Source organism: Strigops habroptila, chromosome Z (genome assembly GCF_004027225.2).
Source record: "Strigops habroptila isolate Jane chromosome Z, bStrHab1.2.pri, whole genome shotgun sequence".
NCBI lineage: Eukaryota > Metazoa > Chordata > Aves > Psittaciformes > Psittacidae > Strigops > Strigops habroptila.
Genome location: NC_044302.2, coordinates 77,497,503 through 77,523,676, shown reverse-complemented (window position 1 = coordinate 77,523,676; position 26,174 = coordinate 77,497,503). Strand labels below are relative to the sequence as shown.

Genomic DNA, 26,174 nt, shown 5'->3' with positions numbered 1-26,174 from the left:
CTTTGTCTAATTTTGGCTTTCAGGCAAAACTTCCAGCTAGTAACTGGTTCAATCTGTTATAAGCTTGGAGAAGGCAGATGGCTTTTTCTAAAATCTGTCTGCCAGTAACAGTCTGAAAACGATACCTGAAGTTTCCCCAGTAAAAAGTTACATTTTTAAATGTTTCCCGAACTGCAGAATATCAACATGGATAGAAATAATGAAATAAGCTAATACATAAAAAGTAGTCCAACAAAAAGCTTTCAACACTAAATTTGAGGATAATATCTTCATAAAGGTAGTGGCTTTAATGTAGAATAGTTTGGAATGATATTCTAGAGAGAAATCTAAGTTGTATGGTATTTCACAAAAATAAACTATGGAAATTTGGCTGTCATAACTTCCAAGCGCAGTGATACCCTTCCTAAGAAAACCTTTCTCAGCAAGTGCAGTGTACAAATGTCCATGGGTATTCTTAATTCAGGTGGATTGATCCATTTCATATCTTAGACCTAAGATTCTAGAGTCAATGAGTCAACTTTAAAAAAATAAACAGGGAACATTCTACTACTCCTATTAACAGGAGTTGTAATTTAGGAAACTTCATTTTAAGTGCTATTTTGTGATAACCTAGTGTTTCCAATTAAATATCCATAAATCAACTCGATCATTTGAAAATTCGTTGTTTACTAGACGTATGTTATTCTGTTTGAGCTCTTGTGATTTAAGGTATAAAGATAATACAATACTACTCCATCATATTAATTTTAATTTATTTTAATTGCAGAATAATTTTTTTAAGCCTTTTAGTCTCCAGATGGGTAAATCTTGTGTACATGGTAACTCAAGACAAAACCAGAGTAATCTACCTGTAATTTTTCTTTCTTAAAAGTTCTCTGAACCTTTCTACTCCATATAAGAAAATCCTGCAAGATCTCATTCTCCTTATTTTTTGATTCCAATATAAGATGTATTTTCCAGTTTACTTTTATTCTTTTGAAATCAGGAAAGCAACTACAGATAACTGTGTGTCTGAAGCACTGACAGCTTGTGTGTCCCTGAAGTAGTCCTCAACAAATCTTGAGGTCTGAGGAAGCTCCTACATAACTCTAAACTGAAAACAGACTCTGGAGTGGAAGTCCATTGATAAATGTATTTATGGATGGCTTTTTCTCTTTTCACAGTTGGGTTAAGCCAGTTATTACTTTTCACATATTTCTGTGTCTACCCAATTAATGGCAATTAGCTAACAGAGAATGCAGTGGATTAAAACTTCTGTTTCTGAAAGAGCTCCTTCAACTGTTGTTCAGTTGTTGCTTCCTTCTGTTGCATCAGCTCCCTGGCTCCTTTAGTCACTCCCCAGCCATCTGGCTTTGACATTGAAGGACAATATGGTCTGCCTGAAGCAGGCTTCAGATTCTCCCAGTATTCTTTTCTTGCCCTAAAGAAAGAAAAGGAAATTCAGAGTTTTTTTTCCAGCACCTCACTACAGTAAAGGAAATGTGGCTTAAATGACCATTGCAGAGGATCATCTAACTTGCACAGACTGACATATCTCTGTATTTAGATACAGAAGTATGAATGAAAACATGTGATGAAATGCTACGTACTTAAAAAGTATCTTTTCATGAAAGAAACATTGTAAGAATCTCACCAGTAGTATCTGTTTTACAGTTTTCAATCTTCAATTTCATTAATTACTTCCACATTAATTCAAATCAAATCTTCAGTTTAAAGAGGGATGAGAATTTCTGGACCTCTCCTACTGCCCCTTCACCCCTTTCCCTGGTCTCCAATCAGATATAATTCTTCATAACTATTAACACATAGAATGTTTACAGTAATATTTAGACCTCCAAATCAGTTAAGCCAATCTGCTGCATGGAATAATATAAGCTTTTGCAAGGAGTATGTTGGTGTGCTTTCCAGGTCAGATATACATACCTTGCTCTGACCCAGGGTTTAGTATGCATGCTCAGGCTGTTGCCCCAGCTACCATGTTTCTCAGAAGCTTCGGGCAAAAATCCTCTTTCAGGAGCCAGCTCCTCAGCTATTGCTCGGATATGATACGGCTCAAATCCACAGCAACCTCCAATGTAACGAATTCCTAAGTCATAGGCCTTTCTTGCATAATTTTGAATATCCCATCTGCTTACAATTCTTGGCTCCAAAGCTGCAAAGACATTCATATCGTAAGTTTCCACCATGTTCCATTTCAGCACAATTTTTGGTAAGAAATCATGTTGTTGGAACACTTGCACATTGTTTGCAAAACTGGTTGTAAACATAGATATACATGTTTGAACTGATTCAATAATAATTAGAATTAATTATGCAAACTTTCAGAAGTCTAGCTTTCAGATTCTGCTGTGCTCCCCTGGGCTATGCATGTAAGCTTTTCTCGCCTTGCAAAACAGCACCTACTATCTTCTGATACTAAGCTTCTGAAATATTTCTGATACTTCTGAAACTCAAGCCCTAAGTCACATGCTTGCCATTGTGCCAGAGTTCGTATCTGGAGCATTGGAGTACTTTCAATGTTACATCCACGTTTCTAAAGAGTTCCTAATAAAAAAAACAATATCTGGGAAATACAATTGCAGTACTCTAATCTGTGAGAGAAGGTATCAGCCTACCTGCAACAGGAATAAGCCTGCTCGTTATTCCTCAGGAATGCTTAATACGCTTTTTTTCCATGATCAGCTAGTAGCAGCCTGTTGTTTCACTGACAGCTGGGATCTATAGCTATTTCATAGCCCATCCCTTACTTAGTTATAATCCCAGCTGTAAACAGATTGCTGCCTAAAACCACTTTGTTCCTTATGGAAAGTTCTGTGTGTAGATAAGTGAGGATGCAATCTTTATTTTGAACCCTTCTCCCTGTTGCAGGTTGTGGTAAGCAGAGTGATTGATAACAGAGCTGAGAGGACTTGTGGAAAGAAAGGAACGGAAAATGAAAAGAACAATGAAAACCATAATACATCAAAGGGAAGAGACACAAGAGTGACAGAACTGGAAAGAAAAAACCAGGGACTGAAAAAGAAACTTTAAGGAATAGAAATACAGGAATAAAGGAATAAAAATTCTCTCACTTCTTTATGCACACTGCAGGTGGTGAACCAGCATGGTTATCAGGCGAGTGCAGCATGATGTCTGTGCACTGAGCCCTCCACTGGGCAAAGAAGCTGTGGTGAGGTAGCAAGGCTCCAGCAACACAGCAGAAAGGTATAATTCTCCTCCGTACGTCCTTTCCCAAAAATGCTTAACATGCAAGAAGGTGATAAAAAGCAAATCTACTCAAAGTTGAATAGGCAGCTAAGAAACAGGTTCAGAAAATAAAAAGCAGAAGGAAAAAAAAAAAAAAGAAATGTTCTTAAAAAGAAAATTGTTGGTCTCAGAGGGAAAGACTGGACAAAGGAAAAGTAGATGATGTAATATCAGAAGGAAAAACAGATGAAAGCTGTTTAGTAAAGGTAAGCTTGTGTACAGTCCTGCAGACATGAGAGAAAGCATCAGAAGCATTTGTCATTTCGTTGTCTCTCATATATCATTAAAAAGGTAATGCAAAATTGATACAAAATGATCAACAGTAAGAATGCAACATCTTGCACTCAATTTATAACTGTATAGGCAACTAAGCTTCATGGGAACAGTACAGAGTGCTTCCCTGTCGTCTTCATCATGCACCCTGTCACAGTCCGTAAAACCTGATGAAACCCATCCACGGGTCCTGAGGGAACTGGTGGGTGAAGTGGCTAAGCCACTATACACCATATGTGTGAAGGCATGGCAGTCTGGTGAGGTTCCCAGTGACTGGAAAAGGGGAAACAGTGCACCCAGGTTTAAAAAGGGAAACAAGGAAGACCCTGGGGAACTATAGGCCAGTTGAGATGATCTTGTGCTTCAAGAGTGTAAGGACAGCAACAACCTAATCTCTCTGAAGAAACAGGGATAGACCCCCCCATAAGAACCAGCCACATAGGTGGTAAGAGGTGGTGACTGAAAACAAGTAGTATTCTGTGAAAAGAAGTTGCCATATAGATTACATTTGTGGGATTTCCCCATTCCCAAAATTGACTAGAATTTTATTTTCCATGCCTGTCAATGCATTTCTTGGCTTTATTCAGAATTAAATATCTATATCTTAACAGTTTATGCTAATATTTATAGTAAAGAGAGATGGAAATTTTCATCGTTTTTTGGATGAGAACCTTGTAACATGCTCCTAGGTTTAGCCCCTCTATGTATTTATTCTTGAAATACTTGGGTATGCTTTGAATGTCTGGGACATTTCTTTCTGATACATTGTCCTTGCTTAACCCGTGACATCTCAGACCGACTGCAGTAACACAGAAGGGAAAGCATAGAACACAGGAAAAAGTTCTACAGATAATTAAATACTGCTGGCGTCTAGGTGCTGAAGTTTGCCAATACAACATAACCAATGCTTTCCTAAAGACTGAGATCTTGTTGGCCTGTACAGAGGTTATGTACACTTAAAATATCTAAAAACCTATTTGTGCATATTGCCTTCCACAAACTCCAGACTTAACTGGGCCAGTTTAACAATGATTTACCAAACTGAAAGTCTGCCATCAAGTGATCAGTTACTTCTTCTGGGTATGGAAAGCATTCACAGAACCAGCCTTCTCCAATTGACTCATGAAATTTCTAAAAGCTGAAATCTTATACAGATTGCTTATAAAAGAGAATTCAAGAACCATAACAATGCAAAGAGTGAATCCTTCAATTCACTTGATTGCTTACTGCATCTGTTCTATACTTTCTTTGTTTGCAATCAGGAGTTACATGAAGGAATGAATAGGATAAATGAGTTCCTAACACTTTTAAACATCCCAGAATATTTTCAGAATGCAGACATGTTATTATCATTTAATGAATGCCTCAGGCTCATGCTTCTTTCCTTAAGTTATGTAAAGAGAGAATTTAAAAAAACTTTCCTGAAAATCACATCTATCTTAATTTTTCTTTTTGCTACAAATTCAAGTTTCAAATGTTTCAATACCTTGTTTTATAGTCTGATCTTGAAAAGAAGTGGGTATGATAACCAAAAATTAAAACATTTTTCTTACCAATTTTAAAATGTTTAGGCTGATTTTGTCCTCTTATCTCAAAGGGATGTGATGTTCTACTTTGCAGGGGGAAATAACCCTAAATACACAAGCTTTATATACACATAAAGCAGCTGAATGTTTCAGTCTTTGTAGAAGTTTTCCTGAGCATACATATGTTGAATCTATCTCGAAACTGCTAATCCATTTGTTAGCAACATCAAAGAATATATTCCCTCTTCTTGTTTCTCTCTAATTTCACTTATATTAGACAGTTACACTTTCATGACTGAACCATTATGAATGCAGTAATCATGCACCTATATCCAGTTCTGCATATGCATTGTACATTAAATCCCTACACAGGTAAACAAACATTATAGGGCTGATGGGATAAGATGTCACAACCCGAACACTGGGGTTTTTGTAGGGTATTTGCTCTCATTCGTTTCTTTGGACTGTTTATAGCTTTCCTCAACACGATTCCATAGCACAAGAACTACATTTTCTAATGGAGTTTAGGTTGTGGAAAATGCCAGACAGGATAATTTGGGCTCATCTTATTGTACGGAAGGACACCCTGCAGCTTCAACAGTACTAAAAGCTGGTGGAGAGGGGAACAGGGGGAGAGAATAGGAACAGACAATTAGAAAAACAAACAAACCAAAACAAAAAGATACCCTTGTCTTACCAAAGGGAAATTCTGGAAGATCAATAAAACCCTGCTTTCCACAGTCAGGTGTTTGGAAAGCAAGCGGTTGGGACATCAGGTGGGCTTTCAGTTTAGCTGCCTGCAAGCCCTCTTTCATCAATTTTACGGTTTCCAGGCAAGTATCTGGATCAAAATGGCAGTTGACTCCAACAATAGAAGCACCTAGGAGAGGAAAACAGCTTCAAATCACATCTCCCCAGGAAATGGGATGTGAAGGTTCTTAGCCACAGCACTTCAGAAGCAGAGCACTCCATCTTTACACCAGCATTATGAAAACAAGGCAGTTCGGTTAGAGCAAGCCTCAACTCTCCTGAGGTTGATTGTTCCATTTACATCTCAGTTGCACTCCTCTTTACCTTCCTGGTGATGACGAAATATATCTCCACCCTCGTACAGTTGCTTTTCTTATCAGTGCTTCATCAGTGAAGACTGGTTATATACAGACACATATGCAAATAGCTAGCAGGTTCCTAACACAGGTTCTGCCTTTGAATTTCAGTTCTAATTCCAAAGGGAAAGAGTCGTTCAGAACAGACATAATAAACCCCTGCACCATCATTCATCATGCCCCTATAAATTTCTTCTGCCCTTTCCTTTGTCCTGCAGAAAACACAGCCTTTGATGGGCAAAAAGATAAAATTTTTTCATCCTCTTATTCTCTCATCGTGGATTGGAACTGTGCTCCATACATTTCTAAAAACATAAGTAGACAATCAAAGGTGGCTTTGGATTCTGCTTATGTTTCCATAATCTGCAGTTGGCTTTGTAACGAAATTTGAGTAGATTAAGGGTTTTGCTCTATTCAGTATCAGCAGGCTGTGGCTATTGGTTCCAATAGCAGCCTGGTTAACAAAGATTTCATAGCTGCATTGTCATTTGTTTCTTATTTTTTCACAAGTCTGCTGTAGTAAAGTACACATAAAAACTTTCCTACATGTTCCAAGCTTTTATTAGATAGAATTGGGAAGCTATCTAATCAAGATACACATATATTTATCTCAATACTTAAGGACTTTACTTTGTTCCATATTTTTAAAGGGCATATTGAAAGAGGTTCTTACCAGCCTTCACCAGTTGGACAGCACATTGTCCAGGTGGAATACCATGCATGTCTCCTTCTGGACCAATGCACATTGTAGCTGCAACTGGCTTTCCAGATTCTTTTAGAACTTCAACTGCCCAGACAGCCTCTTCAACATGTTCAAAATACTGAAAGAAATTAAAAGTGGACTACGTCTGTTTCTGGGAGATGAAGTATGAATACTTTAATCCAGACCCCAAATTCACCACAATACGACTTGATTATTTTCTGATTTACACTAACAGAATTCAATTGAATCCATGGACTACACAGTTGAAAAAGGATTTTAAAGTCAGTAAGTGAAACTAAATAAAAAATAATTATACTCTTGTTTCACAATAATAATGCCCATACAGGAAGTTAATCAGTGATTAATCCCCAAAGAACTATTTTCATACAGAAAAGTCGCCTTAGGTTTGTTACAGTATGGGAGGAAATAGGAACTAGCCAAGATCACATTAACCTATCCTTTTCATACCAGTACAGAATTTTATTTGACTGAGGTAGAAATTCAGGTTTCAGGGTTCCTATTTTAGGATGCTTGTGGATGCTATTGTGCATTTAGAAAAATACCTGATGCTATTGGAATAAAAGCATAATAGAAAATTTTAAAGGAGAAAGAAATAAATAATTGTAATCCTAAAGCAGACTAGACATATTGTAGTTAACACTGTGCCTGTAGAAGGCATGTGCTTTTTTTACAGATTTACCTCTGCAATTAGGAAGTCCACATTCTTCTTCATAAAGATATCTACTTGCTTTCGAAAGACTGCTTTAACCTCTGCTTTATCCTTGCAGCTTAAGTATGATGGTGTTTGACTGACTCCTCCAGCCACTAAAGCATCACCTTCAGTAGCCACTTCTCTTGCAATGTCACAAGCAGCTTCATTCACTTTCTGGCTCTGTATGAATATAGATTATGTCAGTTTTACCTGGTCAGAGATATGCGTGTAACTTCAGAGCACAAAAAGTACAAGAAGAGTGAAAATCCATAATGGCTTCTTCATATTCGTCTATAATTTAATTTTTTTTTAATAACATTGGTTAGGCAGATTAGCATCTTTCAAAAAAATAGCAAACACTAGGAAACAAATTTCTTGCCACCTCTAGATTATCATATTATCAAATACTACAAAAACATATTACCTTTAATACAGCTTACATGAATAGTCCATAAAAAGCAAATATTTGGTGTGAAGTGGAATTTTCTTTACCTCTTAGAAAATGAGTTAGTTACGCTTAAATGTATGGTTTTATTCTGATACTTTGTGGGTGGAAAACAATGTGTAGTTATTTCAATTGTTTTATCTTTTTTTAATGTATTTTAGCATTTTGAGAATTCACAAAATTTAAAATACAATATTCATACAGAACTATTTAAGACATTTTTTAAAAGATGTTATTAATTGTCTGATATTAAATTTACCAATTTAAGAATAGTAAAGGGAAACTTATCACTATACATGATTAATTAATCATCTACACTGAAAGACACATTCCCTCTATACCTAAATCAGGATGACTGGAACAGCTTGTGAAGAAGAGGTTAAGCTAGGGAAAAAAATATTTTGGGAAAAGAATCATTATTTGTGGTAGATAAGTGCTGATTCAAGCAGCTTTCTCTGCAGTCTATGGGCTACTTAGAATCTACATAGGTTTCTTTCAGGTGAAGTTTCTCATGGCTGCCTCAGAAGACCCAGCTGATTTTTAAGGTTATTGATGACAGACTGTCTTTCATTTGCAGTTGTGCTCAGGTACGTATTTGAGAACCCTGGGAGGTGGAGCCATAAACCAGTTAAAGCCTGGAGGAACCTGCTTCTAGAACTAGCAGTGAATCAATCTTGAAAGCTTTAGTGCAACGCATTCCCAATACCAGGTGCTTTCACAGCCCTTCTTATAATTTTGCATGGCAGCGAGAGTTGGAGCATGGCTTGTTCCAGAGGCACTGTGTTTCTAGGACTACCACTTCAGACATTTCAATGTTATATCTATTGGATGTGAAGGTGCAGCATTTCAAATATATTTGGTCATAAGACATTTTGGTATGACCTCTAAATTAAGCCTCAAGTGTTTCCAAGATTGTCCAGATTGTGTAAATTTCTGGCTTGGGATATCATCACAGATACAAAGATATTCCTTCTTCCCTGATCCCTGGAGAATCTTCTCTGTTTTGCAAAGTTTGAAATATACAATAGGACCAAACAGGAAAGGATCAGAGAAAACACTCAATTTTTCTCTGATCTCTGAAACTTTCTAGTCTGTGAAACTTTCTAGTGTCAAAGGAACTATCTAGAAATGTTTGTGCCAGAAGTGCCAGTGGAGCTGGCGCCTTCATGTAGTGAACGCGTCCGACAGCATACAACTCCTTTGTGTAGGTGGTAAGAAAACACAGACATGGTACTTGTGTTGCTGTAACAGATTATCCTTACATGTGAGAAGGGGAATATTGACCACTGTTTTTTTAAGTTGTTACTTTACTGAAGATATGGTTCTAAAAAACATTCCATTCTCATTAGCCACTCATTGTTGAGGATTCTTCATCATTTTTAAAGTTGTTTTTTGTTTCTCTGGATGTTAAAGCATCTGGTTTTTTTCACTGATTGTGTTCTCTGTGCATTTAGTCCTCCCTATACATTTTGTATCAATACTCCAGCAAACTAATCTCCTCAAATGGAAAAAAATACTATGTGGACATCCTCTTTGTGGATGGACAATGGACAATACTATCTCTTCATCCTTGCCCCCTCCCCCTTTTTTTTGTCTTTCTTGCTATTCCACACTCTGAAATTGCATCATCTCATTCTCTAGTCCCCAAATATAGCCACAACTGTTAATGGCAAACTGTGAAAGCACTCAATAATCTCTCTGCTAAATATTTTAAAATTAATCCATTTATTTCATATTTCCATCAAAACAGAGTTCTACTCACACTTATTTTCTCAGCTACATAATTGCCCCTGTTCTCTAGTTTGTCCTCACTGGCATAAAAGGTGAATGTCTGTAGAACATTGGATCCAGCTCTGAGGAATTCCCGGTGAAGCTGACGAACTGCAAAGAATGAAGAGACAAAGAAGAGATGTTTTCTACAGTTATTACTGTTGCTATCCCAAAATTAAATGTTTATTGAAGTAATGTTACTGTAAATTAAGTGTTTACTAGAAGAGCCATTATGAGAGAGTACTCCAGTCTGTGTAAAATTTCTTTCTTCAAACTGTCAGAACATTAGGTAGAAAACTTTCTCCTTAGTTATTCTCTGTTAAGAACAACTGAAGATTTCTATTTAGTTTATCAGTAGATTCAGTTTTCATGCCACCTTGCCTATCTTTTACTTTCTGCAGTCTTTCAGACCTCCCAACTTCATTTTATAGAACTGCATACTGATGTAGGAAGGGAAAGCAGACATCTGATGAAAGAACATGTAAGCATAACAAGGAATAGCAGACAAAAAGATCATCAAATGAAAAAGCTTTATTTTCTTAGCTTCTAGACTATGAAGAAGAAAATAGAAGAAAGTATTATGGCAACAAATACAGAGCAAGATGATATTTATATAGAAGAATACAGTGTTCCATTACCTTCTCCATTTTTGATTTTCTATTTTTGTCCCCCTGCAAAACTCTAGCTCAGTCTAGTCAGCCAAAACCAAAGCTGCTTTGCTAAATACACCCTTAATTAAAAGATGATTTCTTGCTCTAGAAAAGTGAATCACAACAGAAACTTAATTCTTCGCATAAGTCTGAACATGATGATTTTGCTACAAAGCCAATGTTGCTTTTGAAAGATAGGTTGGCATTATTTTTAATGGACAAACTTCCTACATTTGGCCTTTGGGAGCAGGCTTTGTAATGGTAGTTCTGCCTTCGTCGCTGTAAACAGTACACTGCAATTGTCACAGCAGGAACAGAACAGGAGATGTCAATTGATTTTATATATATACACCTGAAGAACAATAATTATAATAATTTCTAGCACACTAATGGTCATGTAAAATAGATTTAAAATAGCAAGTACAGGAATAATTTATTCCCTAGATACCGTACAAAGACACAAGAACACTGCGGTTTCTGTGGCAGATGTTTAGAAAAGTTTTCCTGAAGTCCTAGTTTATTATATCTCATTGTCTACAGACAATCTGTGTTGTTAGGGAAATGTGTGAATGTGTCATGAGAATAAAATTCCTCCCCTCTGCTGAAACATACAGCCTTCTATGCCAGAGAATCTCAAACAGCAGTTTTTGTTGCTAGAGTCAATCTGCATACATGCAAGAGGTCTGCTTTCGTTGAAAGAACAGTGTACTGTCCCTTGCTTTTCTCTACCTCATTTCTAATTACAGTCTTGGGAACCAACACTGTGATTTAACACAGTGCTTCTTTTCCCAGCAGTCACAAAGACCTATCCAGGAACACAGGTTATAGAATAGCTACAGTTCAAAAAGTCCCTGGAATCAGCCTGAACTACCAGGGTTAAATTTCAGTCTTACAGCTTTTAAGCAGAGTCAAAACATGCCTAATGCAGTTGATTATTCTTCTTTCTGCAGCACTGAAATAGGCTACTGATCCCAACTAAAAGAGCTGTCTCTGTATGTTCCTAGTGTTCCGTAGTTCATTTTCCTATTCTCCCCGAAGACAAATCATTGGTGAAAACTAGTCAGGAAATGGGACTAGGAAAAAAAAAAAATCTACAAGTATTTTTACCAATGCTCCATGACATTTCCATAATAAACCAGATTTCTTTACCTCATGGCTAGTGCTCTTCAAAAACAGTTATTGCATTCCTAGAAGAATGCTTGGGATTTGTGTGAATAAGGATGGTGACATAGGTAGGCAAATGAAACATAATCTAACACAGGTGAATACGGAACTTCATATCCCAAACTATCACGCATGTGAACAGAAGACTCTTAAATGGGTCTACATTTTGAGGGAAAGAATAGAGTTTAAGTATCAGCCTCAATCTCACCCAACCCCAGGCAAATCCTTTTTATCAGTAGAGTACACTGTCACTACTATCAAGCCCACAGCAGTCTGCACTACCAAAACCACAAAGCACTCTAATTTGCTTCTTGTGTATTTCTCCATCATTTTAGAAATGCGGATAACAGCCACATATGAGGCTAAACGATTAATAACAATTTGATGCAACTTAGAAGCCAGATTGTATAACACTGTGTTTTCATTTCAATTCACCACTGAGTTGGATATTTCACAAAAGACACACTCTTAAGCTAACAGGACGTGAAGGCAATACGTGCCTATGCATATTGGTCACTACAAAGCAGCATCTGATCTGGCTCAGAAGAAATATTTAGGTCTCATTTCTAAACTTGTCAGTCTTGAAAACTTCTCTCTTGTAATGGATATAATGGCCTTGAACTCACTCCCCCCACTCTTCATTCCTTGCTGCATTCTCAGAACCTCCCTCCTTTTCCTTCCTTCCTTACAAAGACAAGAAGGTCTGGTAGTTGTATCGTATTTACACCCAATGGCCCAGCCAGTTGCTCCTTCTGTTCTTTACACCTGTTTTCAAAGTAACATGACCCTTGAGCATGCAGGAGCCAAAAGCAGTAAGGGAGGGGAGGCTGCACACTGCATGAATAGAAATGAACACATTTCCAGTGAAGGGTGTATTTATAAATAGCCTATGAAGGGCTTTTAAGAAATGAATAACTATCTTACAAACATGAGCAATTATGTTCTAGCAAATCAGTAGCAATTCTTAGAAGGCTGGATTCTAACCTGTGACTACTGATCACTCATTTAAAGCAAATCTGTGTGCCAATTTAGCCAATTCAAACCATCTGCAACTGCCCCTATGCAGGATGATGTCTTGCAATCCCCACGAACTGAAATCTGAACTTCCTGAAAAGACATGGAAAGCATCAAGGGCTCTTGAGGTGCAAAATAAGTAAGCAAAGCAGAAACAAAAAGAATGGAATAAGTCCTATGATTTGTAAGATGGAATGTGTAAGGGCAGACAAAGATAGAGTTGATGAGAAACAGGGAGAGGTGATGTGATATTTCAGGGGGAGATGAGAATCAGCAAATTAGGTCATCACCCTGTAAACCTTTGCTGGAAGTCTGCATTATCTAAGGCTGTCCATGACCCTAAGTCAGGCATGCCACATGAAATGACACATGAAGGCTGAGAAGGATTATGGTGAATAAATAGTTAAGGTGTAAAAAGCAGTGTAATTCTGAGGGCTAAAATAACTCTCCTCCTTCCCTTCTTCTTCCTTCTCCCCCTGAATAGAGAAAGGACTAATCTGAAGGGGCAAACACTTAAAACAGAGCAAAGAATTTTTTTATTCTCCAGGATATTCTGAATCGGCTTGTGGGATTAACTGCCCATCACACTACTAGGGCAAATGCTTTCTTGTAATGAAGCCTACATAAATAGGTAATAGCATCTCCTTTTGCACTACTTACGCTAAACACTATCATCTGGAAGGCATGGAATGATTGCTCGTTTTGATTCCGACCAGTTTAAGAGAGTTATTCCATTAAATTTTTATTGCAATTCTTAGGTTATTCTGAGGTTTATCATTCCCCATTTCACAGTGGAGCCAGACAGATTAAATACTCTCATTCCATTGTTTATTAAAAACTGCTATTTTCCTGAAAGAATTAATAAACGAACTGTAGTAATTTGTAACAATATAGAAGTCCTAGAATGATTAGAACATAATAAAGCAGTTAAGAGCAGAATTCTTTTTCACAAGATGTTTTAAATGATAAGCTTTGTATCAGTCAAGGACGGACTAGACAAATCCAAGAGACAGAAATCATTGAACGCTGTTAAATACAAAGATACAATGTCTGAGTCAAAAAGCCACTGCATTGCAAATTATTGAAGACTGGGAGAGCATTCTGGAGACGTACCACTACATGTTTGCATTGCTTATACTCTTTCTTACCCAGCCAACTGCTTTTGGCCAGTGTTAGAGCAAGAAAAAGGAGTAAGATCCTTGGAAGTGTTCAAGGCCGGGTTGGATGAGGCTTTGATCAACCTGGTCTAGTAGAAGGTGCCCTTGCCCATGGCAGTGGGAGTGGAACTAGATGATCTTCAATGACTCTTCCAACCCAACCTTCCTATGATTCCAAGATGAACATTTCATCTATATAGTCTTAGGCTGTTCTTAAAAGTGCAATTCTAACAGTGTCAAGTAACACTTCCATTTAAAAACCTACTACATCTTCCTATATTTATTATTTAGACAACCATGTTTACATTCACTACAGGATCACCATTTCCCAATAAAACTGACCTGCTTCTGGGTGCTCTACAGTTGCTTCAGGAGTCCAAGGCCCAGCTTTTACATATCCCCTCTTTTCAAGAGCAAAGACAAATCCTCCATCTCCAATCACAATTTCTCCAGCATCTAAGCGCTCTAGAATACCCTGAAGAAAGCAGGATGACAAGTTAACAATTACAGTTCTTCAATGCTGTGGGCTTCATTTGTCTTTGTTGCCATTTCCTGCGTTTGGGTTCAAACTTAAACAGGAGAAGTTTGGGTTAGATATAAGGAAGAAGTTCTTTACTGTGAGGGTGGTGAGGCACTGGAATGGGTTGCCCAAGGAAGTTGTGAATGCTCCATCCCTGGCAGTGTTCAAGGCCAAGCTGGATGGAGTCTTAGGTGACATGGTTTTGTATGAGGTGCGCCTGTCCATGGCAGCGGAATTGGAATTAGACGATCTTAAGGTCCCTTCCAACCCTAACTATTCTATGATTCTATTTGCAAAGCAGACAAGTATTTGTGGGCTACCAAAAACATCTTTGCCATAATAATAAAAAACAATAAATTTCCTTCTTGAAATTCTCTTTAAAGAGTGATAGATGGTGTGTTTTAATATGTTTATATATATTATGTCAGATTTTTCATTGGTCAGTTTTATCGTATTCCAGAGATAAAGTCCCCAGAAGTAAAGCCAGTTGTCAAATTCCATGCCTGTGAAAGTAAAATACCATTTCAGATTCCTCTGTAAACTACATGAGAAGCTTCTTGAAATGAAACTGTAGTATCACTGACCTCTTTATTAGCTAATTTGCTCCTTTAGCCTTAAGAGCTACACAAACAGATTGTGACACAAGATAGCACAACAGGTATCATAGAAAAGTTAAGCATGTCACATGTGCTTACCAAATAAAGCATTCTCAAAATACTGGCCTCCATTGTCTGACAGACTTTTTACTGGCCCGGGTTTGCTTACCCAGACTTAAGAAATGAAAGAAAATCCTGCTTGTTTTGCACAGCCCTGAAAAGTTACAAGATGCCAAATTACAAACACAGCACCCTGTGATTAACCTTGCTTCTGCCTTGAACTCCATGCTCATGCAAGGAAGTATGGTGTGGTTTTTTGTAAAATTGAAAAAAATGAGAACAACATGTAGTGGTTGCACCTAACACATATTATTTTTTGTATTATTTTCATTGCTTCATTGGCTTGTTCACATTTTCCAAGAAGTACCTTACTATTACACTAAATAGGACTAATTTCTCAAGTTGTATTACAACTATAATTCTGTTTACTTTAAAAAGTGGTTGAATGCAGACCTATTATATCAACAAAGGTAGTGGGTACAGGAAAAGCACTAATCAAAGGTAAGACTGAAATTTCCCTCCACAGTTATCTTTTCTTGGTGGCACAGTAGCATTTCAGTAGATGGTATTTGAGGGAGTAGGAAAATAAAAGCTTTGTGCATGTAGAGTGTGGTTTTAGTGCTTAGAGGAAAGGGGTTTTAATAATTAGCCTCCAGCCTTTAGTAGATTATCTTTCTTGATAATTTCTCCTTCATTGATTCAATTATCTCACACCTTACCTCCAGGAAACACAAACATTTATGGCGTCTCAGCGCTGCCCTTTAGATGGCATGAAAGTATGCTTTTCCAAAAGGAGCACTGTGTCAGCTCTGCCAGTTCCAGTACCAAACACAGCAGTGTAAGGCTACTTAGAGGCTATAAAGCCTGGTTGAGAGGGTCAGCATTTTTGGCTCAGGCACTGAAACGGCAGCAAGGTGGTGGGACTTCTATACCCAGTGCTGCTGTGCAGATAGATGAGCTTGGGCAAATGTCGGCTTGCAAATCTCCGCAGCACATTACATTACACATTGCGGACTTGCTGAAATATGGATCTGATTAACTTTATAAATTTAATAAAGTGTGAAAGCTTTTACCTTGCTTTTATCTTTTCTTCTATCTTATGACCTCTGAAGGTACCCTCCAACCCAAACTATTCTATGATTCTGTATGCCTCGCAGTAGCAAGGCAAAACTCAACCAGCAATACTCAATCTCTAAAACTCAATGATTCTCAATGAGTTTACCAGTCATGCCTGTCTGGTAGGGCAATTCTGATCTAAATGTAGATGTCAGAGGCTTTGTAAAGATTGTGTTTCCAATTAGCTAATTTGCAGTTGTAACAGAATGCCTCAAATGGTGCCAGAGAAAGGCACCCAAGGAATCACTGGTGGAGTCCCTGCTCCCTCTGCCTGCCAAGGAATCTTTTATAGACAGAGTCTGCTTCAGAAGTTTAATATTCAGAGAACAGGAGTGCAGAAGAAATAAAACCAAACCTTTAAGCAGTCTCAGTTGTTGCTTGTTAACTGAATAATGAGTAATAGATGTGTGTTGACATCATATATAGATATTATATTCACATGCACTACAACTAACAGATTTTTTCTTTTAACAAGTCACTTCCAGGATTTAACAGCATATTTCCTTCACAATTCTAGCTTTTTTTAAACAAAATAGTCTTCACTTTTGACACACAGAAGCAACATAAGCCATGTTTGAATACACCATGGTATCTTAATATGTAATATATTGCGATATATTAAACCTAGTGTTGGGGCATCTAAGAGCAGGTGGCAACTACAGAGCACAAAGTACTTAATACAATCTTACTTTGTCATTTCAGATTAGCTTAAAATAGAAATAACTCTTTTGCAAACTTTATTACAGGTCTGATATCATCTCTTCACACGTTTTTTATTTTATCTATACCGGGTAAAATACCATTGGCTCAATCAGCATATAGCTAGTGTAAGTTCAGCATCAAGATTGTTTTGTTCTACCCCAGAGACCTACAGCTGTGTGCTCATGTGTAATGCAGATCAAAATTTTACTATCAGGTGACCTGGTAGTACACAGATCTGGTATTAAATAACAAGAATTAGTACCCATGAAAAGCTAACCAAGACTTTTTTGAGCCATTCTTTTACTGCTTTACTTTTGCTACCATGAAGGAAGTTGCACGCATAGTCCATAAATCCATGTATCTAACCATGGAAAGAGTGCAAATGTCTATATGAAGATAGTCTCTCAATTACCTTCAGGAATGTAACTGAACCATGCAAGTGAAAAGCCTGCTTAGTCTGCTTATATCCTACTTTCCATCAGTGCAGACCAAAAAAACCCATCACAAACCAACTATTTAGATCTTTAATGAGCCCTCAAGAGAAGCAAGTCTCTGTCCATTGCCTGTAGGGGAACTTAGGGCAATTCCCTCCTGCAAGGTGTCTGAAGTTAGGTGGCATGAATATGTGCCAAAAAATAAAAAGCAGAACAAATACCTCCTCACCTTCTTCCTTTATAAGTGATCTACCTGAAGGACCTATGGCTCATACACTTCTTCCCACATCCTTGTGTTCTCTTATCTGGACTTATATGCTACACATAAAAATGAGTAAAACCAGTTCTGAGTAAGAAGTGTGCTATTGATGACAACAGTGTCCTTCTGAATGGAAGACAGAATACGTGATTCCACTGACTTTCCCAAGCAGCAGTGCAGGGTAGCAGTACTGGAATACATCAGAAAGTTTGATTTAGACATTGTTCATATGTTTGCCTTAATGGCCATAACAGCTGATGCCTAGATAACTTTTTATACTGGCTTATTTCTTCAGCTAAATGAGGGTGCAAAAGGCATGGATATGTTGGATAGTACACTCATACTACAACCATGGTTGGTATTTGGTCATATAAATCAAGAGAAGAGCAATCTGGTGCTTTTAAATAGAGTTGGAAAGATGCTGAAGGCAGAAATCCCATCCAATGATGGTTTATGCTTAAAATACTTAAAATTTAACGTGTTGCAAGAACTGCTCAATTTGCATATCAAACAATATTACGCAAAATGGTTTTGAACTTTGGTGACTCCAGTCTATGTGTTCAGAGAAATAAAAAATCTATGAGCTGTAACAGCATTAAATTCAATCTAATCTATCTATCTCGTAACAGTGTTCAAACGTCTTTGATGGGTCCATATTGAACAGGTGCAGTTATGGCTTTACTTTAGCTTTTCCCAATGTGGCCTTACCTGCAGAAATACCCGATGCCCTACTGGGAGGTTAACAAGCGCGGTTCGCGGCTGTGCCCGTTCGGCAGCAGCTCCCCAGGAGAGCCAGCCTCCGGGCAGGGCTCGAGGGGGCTGGATTGGCGGCGGGGCGCAGCGACGTCAGGGACCAGCCCAGAGCCTCCTGCCGCTCAGCGCAGCATCGCCGGGGGCACCTCTCCTGGCGCCCGCCGGTGCCCGCGCGCCGGGCAGCGGAGCTGGACGGGCCTACGGGGAGCAGGGTGCCGGGGCTGAGCGGGGAGGAAGGTGGGAGAATTACCCTTTTGCCCTGCTTCGTGGTCTTCCCGATCGGCAGCATCTTCCTCGCCCAGGGACGCTGGCTGCCCGAGTCTGCCCCGCCGGCTCGGCACGAAGCTCGGAATGCGCCAGGCGCTCCGGCCACGCTTTTATAGCCCGGGAGGAGGCGGGCCGCTCTGGGCAGCGCTGCGAGCGACACCCCGCCCGGCCCGGCCCCTGACCCCGAGGGGAGCCGACGCGATCCGGGGCTGCCCCACGCCCCCCCATTCCGCCTGGTTCGGGGTCAGGAGGTGCCCAGTTGCTCCCGCGGCTGCCCCTCAGCCAGGGGGCGGTCCGGCATCCTCCGCGGGGGCTGGCCTCGGCGGGCAAGGACGGCACGGGACGGGACGGGCGCGGCGCCAGCGCTCTCCATCCCTGCTGCCGGCGGCTGTGCGTGGGATGAGCACCGTGCTGCGGGGAGCCCTGCAGCGGCTGCGGCCCCCCCGCCGCGGCGGCCGGCCCGACCCCCTCTCCGCGGCTGCCCTGCGGCCCCTCGGCGGCGGCGCGGGCGTCCAGGGGCGGTGAGTGCGGGCCCGCGGGCCGGGCCGGGCTGTGCCGGGCAGCGGGGGGCGGTGGGGTCAATAGCGGCCGTGGTTCAAGGAGCGGCCCCCAGGGTAACGCTGCCCGGCGGGGCTGTGAGGAAAGGTGGGGAACGGGCTCCCTGTGCCGGCCTGCGGAGCGCCAGCGGCTCGCGGTCGGGGGTCACGGGGCCTCTCCCGGTGGGCAAGAGGCGCATCTTCCCCTAAGACCAGACCAGCCTGAGGCAGTGACCTGGTATAGAGAGATCTCTCCTGTTGTCTTCCGAGCCATGTCGATGAGCAAAATATCACCTGTTTTGCCTGTGTGAACCGTGACGTTCACAGGGAAGGCACCCCCCGCATTCTCACCAGGCTTCTCGGTTTGAAACAAAACGTTTGAAAAAAGGTGAAGTTCAGGTGAGGATATCTCAAATTCACAGCATAAAAGAAGCATGAGAAATGCTACTACACTTGACCTTAGTTACCATGGCCCTCAAAATTCAGTAGAGGAGCTGGTTTGTCTCACGCCTGGCTGTTAAACAGCTTATTGTTAACTTACAAAAATTAATGTGTAATCTCAAAAAAGAGCTCGTGCAAGTGTGTGGTGCACCAAATTCAGAAAACCTGTGGTGTCCAGGGCTCCCATGTGCTTTATGTTTCATTCAGAGCCACATAGTGAGTAAAAATGGTGCATGTTCCTCCTGCATTTGCATATGAAATGTCACATTATAAGATGTCCGCTCACAATACATAAACTAATAACTTTGATTTTCTGGGTGCAGGATGAGTGGAAGACTAGTTACGCATTAGAAAACCTTTTGCCAGACAAGTTGCGAAAGCAAATATCCAAGGAGAGAAGGGACAAAATTGAATATTGATTAACTGTCCTGAAGGGAGACATACTGTGATTTCACACCAGTCTATACTGCTATGGTACTGAGAGATTCTACCTTGTCTTACATCCAAAAAACCAGCTTTTTAAAAATAGAATAAATTCCTTATCTGGCTTGGTTCTTGGCTTTCTGTGTTTAAGGTAGTAGAGAGGAGGATGAGATGAAATGAGATGGAGGAGAACGGGGCTGCCTATGGCAACAGTTCTGGTTTGTGCTGGCTTGAAGTGGTTGTGAAAATGCAACCAGGTGTAATAGCAGGTGTGAGCCATTGACATGAACCTGTTGCTATCATGTTTTTACTTCAACAAAGTAGAGCATGTCAACATAGACAGAACATAAAAGTAAAAATTCTTTTTATTGTTCATGAACACGCACACTGATGTAGTCTGCTGACACTTGCTTTAGAAATTTAATAAGGCACCTTACTAAGTAGACCTTTTTAAAGACTTTCTCTTGGTGTTGCATTTACTATAGCACTTTTGAAAAGCCAAGTTTTGACACTGTCATTACAGGGGTATACTTTCCCATTGAGAAATAGGATCATATAGGCTATAAGGGTATTTTGGACAAATAACAAAGATTTAAAGTTGGGAGTGGAAGCAAACTTGCTTTGGTTTTTGTATTACTACTGTTTACATATCTGATTATTTAAAAGCATTTACTTTAAAAGAAGATAAAGGGACTTTTTACGAGGGCATGTAGCAACAGGACAAGGGGGAATGGTTTTAAACTGAAAGAGGATAGATTTTGATTACACATGAGGAAAAATTTCTTTACTATGAGGGTGGTGAGGCACTGGCACAGGTTGCCCAGAGAAGCTGTGTCTCCCCCATCCCTGGAATTGTTCAAGGCCAGGCTGGATGGGGCTTTGAACAACCTGGTCTACTGGAAGGAGTCCCTGCCCGTGTCTGGGGGTCGGAACTAGATGAGCTTTAAGGTCCCTTCCAACACAAACCATTCTATGATTCCATGATGCTATGACAGTGAACAGGTTAGGTTTTAAGTCAGATGTGTCTATACTCCCAAACAGGCACCAAGTTTTATTATGATTGGAGCAGTAAACAAGAGAGATGGACAAAGTGCAGTTGTCTTTTTGTAACTGTCTGTAGTTTTATCTTCTTCCTCAGGAAAGAAACCGCTTCTCCTTCCTTGGGGAAAGATAGAGCAGACACGGTGATCATCGGAGGTGGTTGTGTTGGCGTGAGTCTAGCCTATCACTTGGCTAAAGCTGGCTTGAAGGATGTTGTTCTGCTAGAAAAATCTGAGCTCACTGCAGGATCTACTTGGCATGCAGTAAGAAATGTTTTGTTAATATCTCAGATTAACAGCAGTTCGTGTATCCGACTATGGTGGAAGTTTCATTACCTTTATATTACCTGGCTTTCCAGAGAGTAATGATCTTAGTTATTTTATAGACACAAACTTCAGCACTGAGTTCTTTATAGATCAACTGTATGAGTTTTGAAAAGTCAATTCAGCTACCCATAGTACACTTTTCTCATTTGTGAAAATTGGACTGTATTTTGAAATCACTGAAAGGTAATTATTAGTGTTATCACACATTTTTGGCAGTTAACTGGATTTAAACTCGGACTTTTTAAATTTAAGGTTTTGTTTCTGAGGTGATCTAATTTATACTGCAGACTTTATCACTGGAGGTGGTTGCAGTGCCATGCGCAAACTAAAAATGTGAAATTTGGCATTATTGTATGTGTAATTACTTTTTTTGTATATGTGACATGCTGAAAAAGAGGTGATTAAGCAATGTCATCAGTGTCCAGATCTCAGAGAATATCACTGTCCCAGAAGATGATTCCTGTTAGAGACAAGAACTTTCTTTCCTGCCACAATTGACATTACACAAAATCTTGGAGGAGCAAAGCTAACTGTGCACTGCGGGTTTTTTTAAGGCTGAATGTTTGTACTGTAAGGACAAGAGCTAAAAAGACATACATGTAATAATGACAGCGGGGGGACACCTATACTAATGCTAATCACATGGACATACTGATGCACAACATGCATGTATGTAATTACATGTTTTCTATGCCAATGTCTGGAGTAGGTAGTGTAATGAAATGAAATAAAACTTGCCACAATAACAGATGTTTTTTCCATTCATTTCCAGCTGCGCTTAGCTGAAATTGGGAGAATGTTATCCCTGTGTGTAGAGACACAAAAGAGTAAAAACCCAACAGTTTGCTGTCTGTAGAACTACTCTGTTAATACAGCGTAACCATAGTAGCTGAGTGCCTTTCAGGAACAAATTAAGGAGAGTAACTCAGACAGATTGTATTCGATTTGTATTCTCATACTTCTCCCACGGAAGGAAGTCTGAAGTTTGAAATACTTAGCGCAGATGTTTTATGTGTTTGGGGCCTTATGAGAGAGCAATAGTAAAAAATGAAATTAAAAGAAATCACTGTCTGAATGTATAAGTAAGTTTATACTTCATTTTACCTGCTTATTAACAAACAAAGCAAAGAAAGCACATTGTAAGGAGTTAGGAAAAACAAAATTAGGTAATTATGTCTGGTTTAGACAGTCATAGCACAGCAGATGGCAGTTCAGCGAACAAAGCAACACCATGCATACTGTTAGATAATGCATCTTGTGTGTTGAATAATAACTAGGAAATGCTCAAAGAAATACTTTGACTTAAGTGTACTTGAGTGAGGCACAGACTGATTTTATTTACCCAACGTGTATGCAGAACAGTATGTGTATAAAATATAATAAAAATCTCCTCATGGAATAAGAAACCAAAGTAATGAATGGGGAGTGTTACTGTTTCCTTTGTTCTTGTTGTTTTATTTGCTTGCTCTAGCTTATTGCTCATAACTGTGTAAAAGAAACCTCTCCTTCAGCACTTTTTGCCCCCACTTCTTACTGAATGCAGCAGTGGAGCCCTACATGAGGAGCTCTGTTTCAAAGATAGGGAGGGACCTGGAGCGCAGCGAGAAAATGCCTGCACCATCACAACTGGGAAGGCTGCCTTGTGGCACCTGTTGCAGCAGAATTTGATGTGATTAACCCAGCAGGAAGCCTAGTTATGTGACAGATTAAAATAGATAACTATTAGGTAAAGTGCATGGTATTCTGTCTCTTTTCATTTAACTCAGGGTGCTGTATCTGAAGATGAAAAGATTAATGATAGGTCTGTTTCAGATTATGAGAAAGATCAAAACTGTGACTGTGAGTTCTTTGTTACACTAGGTACTGTACATTTATCAGTGTTTTCCTTGCAGTGACACAGTACTAGATAGAGTTGGAAATTACATGTGTAGTTAGCATGTGAAATGGCATGTAGTATATTGCCTGCAGCCACAAATGTTGAAATCAGTTCAGACACTGCTGTACTATATCACATTTTCTCTTTCACAGTCAAGTAAGTCCTGCCAGAGCTCAGGATCGTGTTTCATATAGGTCATATCCCTGCTAGTGTTGCGGCCAAAACTTTCTTCCACTTCTCAGGTCTGAGATAAATTTGGCTGAATTTCACACGTGTTATTAAAACAGCACAGAAAGTATGCACATCTTTCTATTACCAGTAAGAAGAAGGTATAACTAACAGAGCAAATGCTGCTCATTTTTATACCTGTCTAACCATATCAAAGCAGTGGTTATTTTATGTGTGTAAACAAAGCCAAGTCTTAGGCTTTAAGAGCTCTCAAAGCTCCACTATTCTGCAGGTCAGATAATTTGCAGTCTCACTGAAGCCCCAGGGACCAACAAGGCATGTATAACTCGCTCAGCTAGTAGATTTTTGGTGGTGTTATTTTTTTAAAAGGTGTTTTCTAGAAAAACACTTAACACATCATTCTGTTACGTAATACTTTTTCTTGCGACATGCAATTGATTTTGCTGCTAACAAAATCACTGCCTTACAAAAATAGAGCAAAGCCTAGAGCAAATCTCCTTCAAATACAAGAATGGTTCACTCTGAACTCAAGAAAACAAGCAGACACACTAGGAGGCCAGCTGGGCCAGATAGGGATCTCATGAATGAGTTCTGGAGCAAAAATACAGTATAAGGAGGTAGCAGCAGGAAAAGGCTACAAAGGGGCAATTTAGAAAAATTACCTGGGCATGAGAAGTGGATGCTGGGAAAGCCAAAGCTCAACTAGAGTTGAGACTTGTAACGAACATTAAAGGCAACAAGAAGAGCATCTGCTGCTGTCTTGGTAGTAAAAGGCTGAACAAGGAGAATGTAGGACTGTTGTTGAATGAGGTGGGCAATTTAGTCGCAGTGTCCGCTAATAAGGCTGAAGTACTCACTGTCTTCTTTGCCTGAGTTTTCACTAATAAGGTTTCTCAGGCCTGAGCAGAGTTCAAGAAAAAAAGAAACTACCAGCAGTGGTTGAGGATCAAGACAGTGGTTACTGGAGAATTTGACTCATGCAGATACATTGGACCAGACGGGCTGCACCCAAAAATGCTGCTGGTGGCATTGCGAGGCCACAGGTGTATGACCTTTGAAAGACTCTGGAGATCAGTGGAGGTGCCCAACATTTGGAGAAGGGCATATGTGTGCACCTTCAAAAAAAGCCACAAGCAGGGGAGCTAAAGGCCAGCTAGCTATACTTTAGTTCTTCAGAAAATCACAGAGTGTGTCTCAGATCTGGGCTCATAAAGGAGAAAAAAGGTGATTTCGAACAGTCAGCATGGATTTGCCAAGTGTAAGTCATGTCTGACTAAACCTGATCACCTTGTATGATAAAATGGCAGAGTTTCTAGACAAGGGGAGAGTAGCTGGTGTCACTTAACTACATTTTAACAGAACTTAGACACTGTTTCCCATAACACTCCTGTATTCAACTGAAGATGTTATGGTCCCTTTGGCTGGAAAAACAGATGATAGTGAAACGACTGGTGGTTAGGCTCAGAGGGCAGTGGTTAAAGGCTCATACTCTACCCAAAGCCTGGAAATATGTGGCGTGTTGCAGGGGTCTGTCCTGGGGCCCATCCTGTTTAATATCTCTATCAATGATCTGGAGTAGGTGACAAAATATATGCTTATCCAGTTTGCAGTTCACAACAAACTGGGAGGACTGACAATGCACCTAAGGGCAAGGCTTCCATGCTAAAGGACGTAGACAGGCTATGAGGATGGAAGGACAGGAACTTCATAAAATTTAACAAGGACAGAGACAAATGCAAAGTTCCATACTTGGCCAGGGAAGTAGTGCAGTCTCTGCCCTTGGAGATTTTCAAGATGGGGCTGGAGAAAATCTTGAGCAACCTGGTCTGATCTCGTAACTGACTTTGTTTTCAGTATGAAGGTGGATGGAGACCTCCTGAGGTCCCATTCAATCTGTTTGGTTTACTATCATTATTTTATGATTCTATGATCTTAATTTTTATATAGTAGAGTCAGGTTATAGTTTTCTCTCAACTGCACTCCTGAAATCAGAAACATCCATTATGTGAATCCAAAAGACATTAAATGTGTTTAAAATTCTTTTCTTCACTTAAAAAAGTCAGAGAGAGAAGGTTTTATTTAGTTTCTGCAATTTAACGATCTTGAATGTGTGTGGTTTTGTAGCTAACTTGCAAGTGATTTGTGGTTCATTTGATTCAAAGGACTTTAGTAACAGTGACTAATAAAATGGAATTTCCCTACATCTGGAAAATATATTACTAGATTTTGAAAAATAACAGAGGACCAGAAAACATTTACATAAATAAAAATAGACAGTAAAAACATTATCAGATGACAAAATTGCAGGTACAAGTAAATTAATTGCTCATAGATAATTATACATGGCTAAAGAAATGTAAACATTTCAATGCCTAATTTATTTCTTTATTCTGAATACACAGAACAAAGGCCTTTAGGAGTTCTTTTTAAGAAATAAACAAGTTTTAATTACAAATTCTTCAGTGAAAGAGCCCTGGGTTTTAGTCTGAGCTAATTAAAATAAATGTGTTCACAACAACATAAAAGCACATGTATCAAATAAGATCAAAAATTCATTTAGTCAAATATCTAGTCTCCAGCAGCGTCCAGTATAATGATGATCTGATATGATGATGAGAAAAGGACAAGTAGTATTTTTCCAGACTATTAATTTAGCCCAGGGACCTTCTGAATCCAACATGCCTGCTTTGTACCTCATGTGGCACTTAGTAGATTTATCTCCCTTCTACAGTTTTTAAACAGCTTTCTACACTTTTTTAAACAGGGATTGTTGTGGTAATGAACAATACCAAATATAACTATGGAACTGAAGCCAAATTTATCAATAAAATATAGGCACAACTGAAAATGATAATACTGGTAAATGACT

The 26,174-nt window shown here is 39.4% G+C and overlaps 2 protein-coding genes across 2 annotated transcripts in view; one reads left to right on the top strand and one right to left on the bottom strand.

The window, feature by feature from the left end:
• Positions 1-268: 268 nt before the first annotated feature.
• Positions 269-18,564, bottom strand: LOC115601220 (betaine--homocysteine S-methyltransferase 1). The gene is made up of 8 exons (XM_030470900.1): positions 18,457-18,564; positions 14,109-14,241; positions 9,774-9,892; positions 7,555-7,746; positions 6,825-6,972; positions 5,743-5,925; positions 1,924-2,152; positions 269-1,420 (listed from the first exon to the last, which is right to left on the bottom strand). Exons 1-8 carry the CDS (start codon positions 18,493-18,495, stop codon positions 1,246-1,248), a joined length of 1,218 nt encoding a protein of 405 aa, XP_030326760.1. The 5' UTR covers positions 18,496-18,564; the 3' UTR covers positions 269-1,245.
• The window catches only part of DMGDH (dimethylglycine dehydrogenase), a 44,830-nt gene continuing 36,946 nt past the window's right edge, over positions 18,291-26,174 (top strand). The window contains exons 1-2 of the mRNA XM_030470899.2: positions 18,291-18,994; positions 21,012-21,177. Of these exons, the coding sequence (XP_030326759.1) occupies positions 18,558-18,994; positions 21,012-21,177 (603 nt within the window). The 5' untranslated portion in view covers positions 18,291-18,557. The remainder of the gene's footprint in view (positions 18,995-21,011; positions 21,178-26,174) is intronic.